This window comes from Ursus americanus, chromosome 23 (assembly GCF_024610735.1).
Source record: "Ursus americanus isolate L20-20 chromosome 23, mUrsAme1.1.p, whole genome shotgun sequence".
NCBI classification, from domain to species: Eukaryota; Metazoa; Chordata; class Mammalia; order Carnivora; family Ursidae; genus Ursus; species Ursus americanus.
The window spans coordinates 30,797,094-30,808,249 of NC_142149.1; the positions used below are offsets into that span (position 1 = coordinate 30,797,094).

The following is an 11,156-nucleotide window of genomic DNA, read 5'->3' on the forward strand; positions in this document are numbered from 1 at the left end:
TCAGTCCTTAAGCGTCTGCCTTCGGCTCAGGGCGTGATCCCGGCGTTCTGGGATCGAGCCCCACATCAGGCTCCTCCGCTGGGAGCCTGCTTCTTCCTCTCCCACTCCCCCTGCTTGTGTTCCCTCTCTCGCTGGCTGTCTCTCTCTCTGTCAAATAAATAAATAAAATCTTTAAAAAAAAAAACAAAAACAAGCAAGGCCTCTGAAGTTGGGCATTCCTAGGCTCACATCTCAGCTCTGCCACGTACGGGCTGTGTGACCTTGGGCTACTTGGCCTCTCCGAGCTGTCGTTTCCTCAGGGTCTGAAAGGAGAGGTTACCACCGTACCTGCCTTCAGAGGGCGGGGCCTGGGGCCTGGGGCCTGGAACACAGCACATACCGGACCACTGTAAGCCAGCCGCAGTAGGGGGGATGTCGCTAGTGTCTATACTGCTATTCCTTCAGCGACACCTTCCAAGGTAGAAACAGTCTGAAGTTAAAGTAGGGGTACAGCCCTTCAGGGCGGACGGTGGTGGGTGGATCTAGCCATTAGCAGTAGAGGATGGGGTCCTGTCGTGAAAGTCAGTGGGGCGGTGGGGTTCCAGATGTTGGAACCTTGTTGGGAGAGAGACTATGAAACAGGAGGGCGGACGGGGCTGAAGTAGAATGTCAGAGGGTCTGGCACAGGCTAGAAGACCCCGGCTGGGAGGACAGAGGCCTGGCTCGGCTCAGGGGCCGACTCTGGCCTCCAGGCACCTGGCTTCTGCTGTTTAGGGGAGAATCCCTGTTGCATGGCAGCATTTTGGGGGGACTAGAGAGAGGATATATGACTCGATGGAACCGAGTCTCCTTGGAAATAAAAAACACAGTGACAGTGAAGGGAGCCCCAAGGCACCTCCGTGACAGTCTCAACCCTCCAGAGGGACAGCAGGATGACGAGCCCAGAGCACCGGGCTTGAACTGTGGTCCTGCCACCTGCTAGCTTGGAGACCGTGGGTGAAGAGCTTGCTGTCCTGGAGCCAGCCTCCCCCCCGTGCACAATGGGGAAGCAACGCTTGCTACCAAAGGTGCCTGGGGAAGTAGGTGGGATGGCGTGTGTACACGGCCTGATAAATGTCTGGGCACTGTCACCGTTCCTGCTCCGCGGGTCAGACGTGAAAACCAGCCGCAGCGCTCTAGCACCCGCCTCATGGGGGTCACATCTCAGCGCGTCTGCGCGCTAAGCTCTTGGGACCCCAGCCATCCAAGCCCTCAGGAGCTTTGTGGACCTCTTTGGCCAGACTGCCGACCAAGTGCAGAGGAAGTTCAGGTGGGTCAAAGTCAGCAAAGACAGGTGAGATATGACGACGGTCTAGCAAGGAAAGCGGGCAGAAAAGCCCACAAGGCCGGATTCGAGCTACGAAAGTACAGTGCTCGGGCCTCTCCGGGCTCGGGCGCACGATCGACCCCTCTCGGTGGACCACGCATCAGGTAACGACCAGGAGAGCCTCGAGTCATTAAAAGAAAGGTAAATCTGTTGCACACATCAATTTAAGAAGATTAAAAAAAAAAAAAGCATGTTATACATTTGAGCAATATCACCATGACGAACAGAACAGAACAGTTGACGGTGAAAGTTACAGGTGTCTGAAACACGGAGGCTTGGGGCCTCCCTCTGTGATGAGGCTGGGCAAACGGAGCTTCACCCAAAGAACATACTGGGGCCTTTTCACCTCTCAGCAAGGTGTTATTGAGGTAGAAGGAAAGCAGTGGGGGGGGGGGGGGAAGGGAAGCAAACGGACAGGGGCTTAGGGTCTGTCCTTCCATTTAAAAAAGCAATCTTCCACGCGGCCACTCCGCCGGAGCCGGGCTCCCACGAGAGGACGGTCGCCTCAGCTGGCCTGCACCTTCCTGGGGCCGAGCGCGTCCCGGCCCGAGCCCAGCAGCATGCGCTCCAGCCGCCGGCAGTGCTCCCGGAGCTGCTTCTCACGGGGCAGCAGGAAGGTGAGGACCTTGTTGCGCACGACGCCGCGGTCCTCCTCCTCCCTCAGCCGCTGCCTCACGCGGGCCGCCTGCTCCTCCTGCTGCGCCAGCGCCCCGTTCAGCTCGCAGAAGGCGTCCTCCAGGTAGTGGATGGCCTTCAGCGCCTCCTTCTTGAAGTCCTCCAGCTCCCGTTGCACCCCTGCCACCTTCCGCTGCAGGATCTCCAGGTCAGCCGGCGGCAGGAGGCAGGAAGGCCAGGACTGAGGGAGGGAGAAGTCTCCAGACTGGAGGCCGCTCTCCACCATCTTCTTTCCCTGTAAGGTGTTCACCTTCATGAGGATGGACCCAGCCTGGTAGAGGGGTTCCATGGTCTCTCTGCCCGTGTGGACAAAGAGACGGAGCTAAGAGACCCTTCGGGGCCAGAGAATTTTATTTATTTATTTATTTTTAATTTTTGGCTGGAGACACAATCCTTCGGAGTGGAGAAACCCGCGCATTGTGACATCGGGGCCCTTCAGCCAACCAGGACGAAAGCCACAATCCATTCATTTGCATATCGTAGCCTCCCTGGTTGGTTATCCAGGGCTCTGTCTGCTCATCTACCCAAACTGTCTTCCGGTTGTGTGGGTTTTCATCGACTCATTACCCTCCCAGAACCAGAGCTCAGTCTCTCCCTTTACCTGAGGGACAGCCGAGGCCCAGAGCAGAGCCGTGAACAGGCCAGAGCAAGGCGGGCCAGCGAGCCGGGCGTGGCGCTCTCCCACGCACGGTGTCCGGGCCTCGGCTCCTCACAGGGAAACTGGCTTCTCGGCCGTGTGTCCGACGTTCTAAGATCCGCACAGCCCTTCCTTGAAACCTCTCCTGAAGCACTTACTACCTTCACACTCTTTTTCTGACCTAGGACCTTGTCCTTCCAGATCCCCGTGGCCCAAAAATTCCATGAAGGCATTGTACGAGATGAGGCCTGAGCTCACTTCTAGCTCTAGTAAGGCTGAAGAAGAAGGAGGAGGAGGAGGAGGAGGAGGAGGAAGAGGAGGAGGAGGAGAAGGGGAAGGAGAAAAGAAAAAGAAAGAAAGAAAGAAAGAAAGAAAGAAAGAAAGAAAGAAAGAAAGAAAGAAAGAAAGAAAGAAAGAAAAGCATTTCCTGGTTCCAAATCCATACTCCTACAACAGTGCCAGCATTCTAGATAATCTTAGAAGTTAGGAGGCATGTACTTAGGTTTTGATGTGAGGTCCACGGCGGTGCTGACTCAGTTATGTGCTGGGTGAAATCGGGTCACTCACTCACTTATTCAGCAAGTCCTTACTGTCACTCTGCACCTTGACCAGGGAGCAAGCGTGAGCAAGAGTGCCTGGTGCCCCATTCCCTGCCCTGCCGGGTCATGCCTGAATGTCGACGCAGATGAGAAAACAACATGCGGAAGGGTGACTCTCGTGCTTCTTACCTGAACACTCTAAGAAAGGAAACTGTTTCCCACTAGCTCATGTCAGTTTAGCGAGGAACAGACCTCTACCCCGCCTATCTCAATGCCCAGCCCAGACTTCTCTCCTGGCCTCCAAGCGTGAGCATCTCTCCAACAGCGTGCCTCAAACCCAATCTATCCAAAGCTGGATTGGTTATCATTTTGTCCAAACTGCTGCTTGTTCCAATATGGACATCAAGCTAACGATGCCCCCATGGAGTGGAACCCACGGGAGAAACCAGGGATCAGCCTAGCTCCTTCTGCATCCAAGTGGCTCTGCATTCTCTTGACTTTGCCCAGGCTGAGCACCCTAGGACCAAACCACCTGGGCAGGGTCTCAGCTCCACCACCTGTAAGTTGTGTCTCTCTGGCAGATGACCTGACCTCCTCTATAAAGCAGGGATACTAATTCAGGGGTGTGCAGCTCCCTGGGCGGTGGGGGGTTGGGGCAGGCGGAAGGCTCTGATTTAAAGCTGTTGCCGATTTCCATGGCGTGAATACTCCCACCACGCTGCTTTTGAACTACTAACAGGACGTCTCTGGGTAGAGGTGCACATGGTCAGCTCTCGTGAGCGATACGAGCTGACCCCAGCATCACAGGACCCTCGATGAGGACAGCTGCTGACCCTGAGATGAGGAGTGACGTAGCTGGAGTGCCTTGCAGGAGGCATCAGAGAGGGCATTTTGTAAGAAGGCATATGGCTAAACTAGGGTAGAAGTTTGAATCTCAAGATGAGGCAGCAGCTCTAATTACTGAGACAGAATGGTAAAAAGAGCACTGTTGTAGGAGTCAGGAGATCGGGAGTCTGAAATTGCTGTGACCACGGGTCAATCACCTACCTGCTTTCCCTGTTCCCCCTGGTACAATGTGAGTAGGTGGGAGATAGCTTCTCTGCGGTCTCTGGTTCTAAGATCCGCGGAGCCCTTCCTTTGAACCATTCCTGAGGCACTGACCAACTTCCCCCTCTTTTTGGGAACTGGGCTCTTGTCCTCCCAGTCCCCAATGGCACAGTAAATTCCATGAGGACAGGGAACGTGCATTTCTCATCCTATGTACCTTCAAGGGTCCTGCCTGGTGTCCTGCACATAATGGCACTCGGAAAACTAGATGAAATAGAATCGATGTTCTTAGGTGGCTATCCTAGCCAACGACTCCCCTAGCTTTCCCTCTGACATGGCGCCACCTACTGGCCTGAGATGGAACAACATGCTCTTTATTCTCCAGCCCAGAATCCAGCCGTGGACTGGGGAGATGGTATAAACAGGCTTGGCCTTATGGTGTACTCATTGGGGGGGGGGGGGGGGTGCAGGTCCCACACATAGTAGGTTCTCAATGAATATATATTTTTTTAATCAGTGAAAAAAAGAACATGTGTCTGTCTTCTGGTTTCTGTCATTTTTTTAGTGTCTTTTCTGTTTGTGCCTCTCTCTGATTTGAATCTCTGCCTCTTTATCTCTGTCTCCCACAGGGAATGGTGGAAGTCATCACCAGAGCTATGAAAGCAAAGCAGCAAAAGTTAAGGAGGAATGGCAATCTCTCAATCTCCTGGTGCTTTCTAAGGAGATTTCATTTCGTTGCTCCTGAAACCTGGCCAGGGAGGACAGCTTCCACACGAGCCCCAGCAAGGCTGAGGGAGAATGAGCACTCTGTCCGCAGAAGACCCCAGGCTCATTGGCCTCCCGATCCTTCAGAGAGACCTCAGCCAGGACAACCCGATGTGCACACACTCTGAATGTCCTCCTCCCCGAAGGTCTATCACGCAGGGCTATGCTTTCTCCAAAATTTCCTTCCAGTCCCAGGAAAGGAAGGAGGCAGATTGAGTTGTCCCCTTCAGGATGGCAAGGGCAAGGGCTTCTAGCAATGCCTTCTAGCCAGAGGGCAAGGCATTTCCGGGCCATGGTCAGGAGGGTTTCTCTGCCCTTGGCCTGTTTCTGCAGTTCACAGGCCCACCGCGTCTCAAAAAAAAAAAAAAAATGGGGGGCTGGGGAGTGTATCAACCCCACAGAGATCCAGGCCCCACCCCTGAGAATCAGACAACCTGAATGGCTAAGGGCTCAGGGGCGGGCATGTTTTAGGAGGTCCAGGGTTGGGGACCGCTGGATCGGAGCACATTCCTGCTGGGCCCTGCCCGCCCCTCGAGAATGGAAACCACATGGCTCATCAGCCCTCCCCAGCCTCTGCCACGTGTGCCCTCCCCGTGCTTCTGCCTCTGCATGTGAAATAAACCTGGATCCTTTTGAGGATCAGGAAAAGGGACACGACACAGGTGCACTCCTTCATGTCTGTCTGTCTTTCTTTCTCTCTCTCTCTTTTTTTTTCTTTCTTTTTCTAGTGAGAGAGAACACAAGCAGGGGGCAGAGGGAGAGGGAGACGTAGGCTCCCCACTGAGCAGGGAGCCCAATGCAGGGCTTGATCCCAGGACCCTGGGATCATGACCTGAGCCAAAGGCAGACACTTAACCGACTGAGCCACCCAGGTCTCCCCATATGTCTTTTTTTTTTTTTAAGATTATTTACTTTAGAGAAAGAGAGTACAAGCATGAGGGGCAGAGGGAGAAGGAGAGAGCCTCAAGCAGACTTTGCACTGAGCGCAGAGCCCAAAGTGGGGCTCGATCTCACAACCCTGAGATCACACCCTGAGCCAAAACCAAGAGTTGGATGCTTAACCAACTATACCACCCAGGTGCCCCTTGTGTATGTCTTTAAAGGTGAGGGAAACCCTCCTAAACCCCTGACAGCCCCATTCCTAAACCAAGCGCTGGCTGGGGGTTGGAGGTCCTGCAGATAGCTCACACTAACCCTCCTGGGCTGGGGCTCGGCCTGGCCTCCCCAAAGCACCCACCCCCCAATACAAGGACTACATTGGGGTTCTGAGCCCAAGCGAGATGGGGAGGATAGGCAACCAGCTGGGGCTTCTGCAGAGAATAGTTTTATTTGAAGAAGAAGCGAAAGGCCCATGCTTAATTCCCCAAAATGAATTACTAATGTCAGCTTTCAGAGGAGAGAGTAGAGAAACATTCGGAGTAGAGAAACAATCTTCTAGGAATTCCTGAAAACTGGTCTATCTCTCCCCATCCCAAGAAAAAGTTATGAAAAAAAAGAACACGAGATCAGAGCAATCTCTCACAAACACCAAAAAGCACGTGTTTGGACATTTCTAAAGCAGAGAGAACAGCTGTGGGCCTTATCCAGAATATTCTTTTCCCAGAATCCCCTGGGCCTGGGCCTCCCTCGGCAGCTGCTAGCCTGAGTGAGGATGCGACTACACAGCGAACGTCTCCCCAGATATGCCCCTATCAACAATGACAGTCTCGACACAGTACATCTTAAATCCTAGAGAAGGTCTTCCCTTCCCTCTGTCCATCCACTCTCCCAGCCACCGGGCCCGCCTTCCGTTCATCCACCCATCCAGGTGCATATTCGGTGACACCTGCAGAGCACCTGCCCGGTGTACACTCCGTCAGCGAACAAGATAGAGAAGACCCCTGTTCTCCAGCCACTGGCATTTCAATGGAAGGAGACAGACAATAAAGTGAAGCAAGCAAGAAATAAGGTGATTTGGGCTGGTGCTAAATGCTCAGAAGCCAGGAAACAGCAAGGTGACAGCCTGGGGCAGGGCGCTCAGGCAGGGCCTTTGGGAGGGAGGGTATTCGGGGTGAGACAGGATGGGGAGGATGACTGGGAGTCATGTTCAGAATAGAAGCACAAGCGGAAGGGCTTCGAGGCTGGAGGAGCTTAAAAGGCCGGGTGAGTGGGGGCCACGAGGAGGAAGAGGGGAGGGGAGGTGCGGGGGCCCCCGCCTCGGAGAGGCACGGGGCGGTTTCCCCAGTGTACCCCATGCGGCACGAGGGCTGTCAAGGGCTACTGCTGCTGTGCCTGCAGCTGGTATATTCCAGTCCGGGGAATGGGGACAAGGCTGGGATGCGGCAGGGGCGGGGGGCGGGGGGAGCCCAGGATCAAGAACCAAACTCAGGGCTGTTCACCGTGATTAATGAACCTGGAGCCAGAGCCCCAAGGAGCAGTGCTAAAAATACCTGCTTCCCTCTGAGGTTTGGCAGCTGCCACCCAGCCACTGCGACCCATCGCCATTTGTCATAATTTGACACCGATAAGGAGTGTCCACGGGGCCGTGTGTCTGCAAGAGTCAGATCACCCGCAGCCCACCGGCCAGCTGGTCCTCAGAAACTAACCGTGCCATTTCCTACCTGAACCCTTCCCCCATCCCTGAGCCCCCCCTCGGCCACTCCTGCATGCGCCTGCCACCTGCCCGCCGCCCGCCGAGCTCCCTTCCCCTCCTGGAACCTGAGCGGACCCGCCTCCGGGGTGGGAGCCAAGGTGTTCTCCAGAGCGGAGCGCGTGGTGGGATGCCGTGTTTCACGCCGCGGCGGCCCTGCAGCTCGGACCGGAGCCATCCAGCAGAGGCTCTGCCAGCCCAGGGCGGCACTTTAATTAAAATATGTAAAACATCTTGGTGGGAGTGGATCTGAAGACACAGGAGTGGTCCTTGGACAGGAGAAATGCAGGCGCTCCCCCCACTGCCCCCCCCCCCGCAGTGGTGCTGGCCCTTCTCCAGCCCCAGAGGCCGAGGCTTGTGCCAGGAGGGCCTCCAAAGCATGCCGGGGCGTGCTGACGTCTGTCTTGCTCCATCCACCGCTCCACTGGGCTCAGAACGCAGCTGGGGCAGAAGCAGCCTCGCAGAAGAGAGTCCACAGTCCAGCAGGGCGGCCCAGAGAGCACGCCGGGGAGGGCCCCACATCACCCCAGTGGAATATTCTATCCTCGCTCTCAATACTAGTTTCCCTAAACGACCCCTCGGGACACCGGGACGCGGACACTTATATGAACTCTTCAGCAAAGCCATTGCTATCGCCCGGACTAAGAAGCATCCGAGGTTTCCTCTTCCCGCAGACGGCCCTCTGTGTCGGCAGGAACCGTGGTCTGCGCTGTTTAGGACAGGCACGAGCAAGCTTGCTTGCACAGAGGTCAAATCAGAAAAATATATAGGCCCAAATTTTTAAACCCATCTTTTCTTAAAATCTGAAAATGCCATTGTGTTAAATACCCTTTCCTTTCCCCCTCGCTGAAGGAATCGGTGATTCTTTCTGAAATGTCAGGACCCCTGAAAATAATTGCAGCCCATTTCCTCTGCAATGACATAGACTGTGCAGGGTGTGGAGGGGCCCAGGGAGGCAGACTGGACCCTGACCCCGGCCAGAGACTAGGAAGCCGCAGGGGCCCATTGGGAGCTCCTGTTCCGGGGAAGCAAGGGGCAGGGCTAGCGTTTGGAGGTGAGTCTCTGGGGGGAACAACAGAGCGCACACAGGAGGGGTGAGGTGGGCCCAGCGGTGTGGGAGCGGCTGGTTCTCCTTCCCACCCCCAGGCCTCCCGAGAGGAGAGCGGGGAGCAGAGCGGGGCAGGAGGGAGCCCAGGGGCTCTATAGTAACCCAGCCCTGAGAGGAGCTGCGGCTCCCTCTGGCCTGGGCCAGCTTCCTCAGGCTAGGCTGGAGCCACTGCCTGCGTGTCGGGGTGTCAAGCTGAATTATATGAGCTTAAAAACCAAATCCCCTCCTTCCTGGGTTACTTAACTGTCTGCCTGGTGAGGCTGGGGGGTTACTGTGACAGACACCAGGGCCTGGCTGCTCCAGACACCAGGACTCCTAATGATGAGTAATGACCTCAAACCATCGGAAAGTTACCCAGCGTGCCGCGCGGCAGGGACACACACCGCTTCCCATGGAAGCCTGGGCCAGGGAGACGGGGTGCAGGCGTCCTGTGTCCTGGGGCAGAGTGGGACCCCTCTCCCACCCCAGCCAGGGGTTTCTGGCTCCAGGCACTTGGCTGTCACAGGGATTGTTTGGGGTCCACGGGCTAGGGTTTATCTTTTGTTCAAGAGTACAGCCCCCCATTCATTCGTGCATTCATTCAACACACACTTACCGAATGACTACGATGCCAGGTACGGTGCTTGCCGCTCCGGCAGAAGACGGCTAAGATGGGGTGTCTGCCTGAGAGAACCTGGGAATCTTGCACGTCCAGCGTCACAGGCTCCCGAGAGGCTGCGGGGGTCGGACCACCCAGAGCAGGGGCTCCACGTTCGACTGGCCCTTCTCGCAGGGACAAGGGGCAGGCTGCGGACAGAGTTTGAAGATCCCAGCCCCGCCTCAACCTGAGGTTCAGTTTGAGCCTGTGAGAGCCCCCAGCCCCGAGTCTTACCACATCCCTCCGGGGTTGGCCGGGAATATGTCAAATCAGGAGTCCTCTGTTTTGGCCTCATAGACACTGAAGCCCAGTGATTCTCGAACTTTGGTATATACATTACAATCTTTGGGGGAAAGTGTTAAAAGTCATTTTTAAGGTCTGGATTTCTCCCTTAAGAGAGGCTAATTCAGGAGGTCTTGGGAGACTGGAGTTAGGGTGATCAACCCTATTGATTTGCCCTGAACCAAGGGGGTTCCTGGGATGTGAGACTTTCCGTTTTTAAAACCCGACCTGTCCCAGGAGATCTGGGAAAAGTCACCCTAGCTGGGGCTGACATGCGAGTCTCTGCCCAAGAACATTCCTTTCTTCCTTGGGTCAAAGACTTCTATTTTGATCAGGCAGTAACATGCTCAGGGAAGGTGAGCCATCACTCAGGCCCAGGCGCTGAGACTCACTGCATCCATGCATTCAGTAAGGCCATTCTGCCTTGCTATTGCCTCTGACCCATTTCATACCAATGAGTTGTAAAGAAAAGGCTTATGGAAAAGTATTATGTCTGATGGAAAAGAGTGAGGTTCGGGGAGTGGCAGTGGGTGGGCTGTGTCCTGCCCCTTTTCCTGCCTTGGACACAGTTGTATGAGAACGTGATGGTTGGAATGGTGGCAGCCATTCTGCAATCGTGAGGCAACAAACCTAAGGATGAATAATTAGATAAAAAGACATCCCCCCCTTTTTTACAACATAAAACACCAAACCTCAAATTATCTACCTCCAGTTTTCTTGATATGTGATTAAATGTCTTTCTTGTTCAAATAACTGTCATCTGGCATTGTGTTAATTGCAGCCAAGCACATCATGACCGTTACAGAGTACCTAGAAATTAACAAGATCCCCAAAATCGTTCTGACGCTCTTCATCAAGCTGGCTAATCCAATGGTTCTCAAAGTGTGGTCTTTGGATCAGCAACAACCAGCATCACCTGGGAACTTGTTAGAAATGCAAATTCTCAGACCCAACCCAGACCTTCTGAATCAGACCCTCTGGGAAATGGGGCCCAGCAGTCTATTTTAACAAGGCCTCCAGATGATTCTGAAGATTGCTAGTTTAAAAATCATTGCGCTAAAAGGACACCTGGGTGGCTCGGTTGACTAAGTGTCCAGCCAAGTGTCTTGATCTCAGCTCAGGTCTTCAGCTCAGGGTCGTGAGTTCAAGCCCCACGTTGGGCTCCAGGCCGGGTGGGGACCCTACCAAAAACAAATTAAAAAATCATTGAGCTAATCAATATCGGAGACTTCCTGACTACTACTAGACCCCAAAAACTTCTGGAGAGGCTTTTCAACTTAACCCATGTTGCACCTGCGTCCTTGCTTGGAAAATAAGGTGATACGTCGTCCCGCCTTTGTGCTTTTCTCCTCCCTCTCTAGTTTCTTCTCCAGGGGATCTTGCACTAGTTGGATGCTTTGGGTCAGATTTAAAATCAATTTATGTGATTGCCCAGCATGTGGTCATGGGGAGAGAGGGAGGTCTTCATGGTCAGGGCTGGCTGGGGCAGGGG

The 11,156-nt window shown here is 54.5% G+C and overlaps 1 protein-coding gene across 3 annotated transcripts; it reads right to left on the minus strand.

Annotated features, from left to right (window-relative positions):
* Nucleotides 1-1,503: 1,503 nt before the first annotated feature.
* CCDC182 (coiled-coil domain containing 182) lies at nucleotides 1,504-7,863 on the minus strand. Of its 3 annotated transcripts, none has more exons than XM_045773603.2 (2): nucleotides 7,716-7,863; nucleotides 1,504-2,255 (listed from the first exon to the last, which is right to left on the minus strand). In XM_045773603.2, exon 2 carries the CDS (start codon nucleotides 2,244-2,246, stop codon nucleotides 1,851-1,853), a length of 396 nt encoding a protein of 131 aa, XP_045629559.1. In that variant the 5' UTR covers nucleotides 2,247-2,255; nucleotides 7,716-7,863; the 3' UTR covers nucleotides 1,504-1,850. The 3 variants fall into 3 exon arrangements, with proteins under 3 accessions (XP_045629559.1, XP_045629560.1, XP_045629558.1); XM_045773604.2 differs by having other exon boundaries at nucleotides 7,706-7,863; XM_045773602.2 differs by lacking the exon at nucleotides 7,716-7,863 and having other exon boundaries at nucleotides 1,504-7,613.
* Between the last annotated feature and the right edge of the window lie 3,293 nt (nucleotides 7,864-11,156).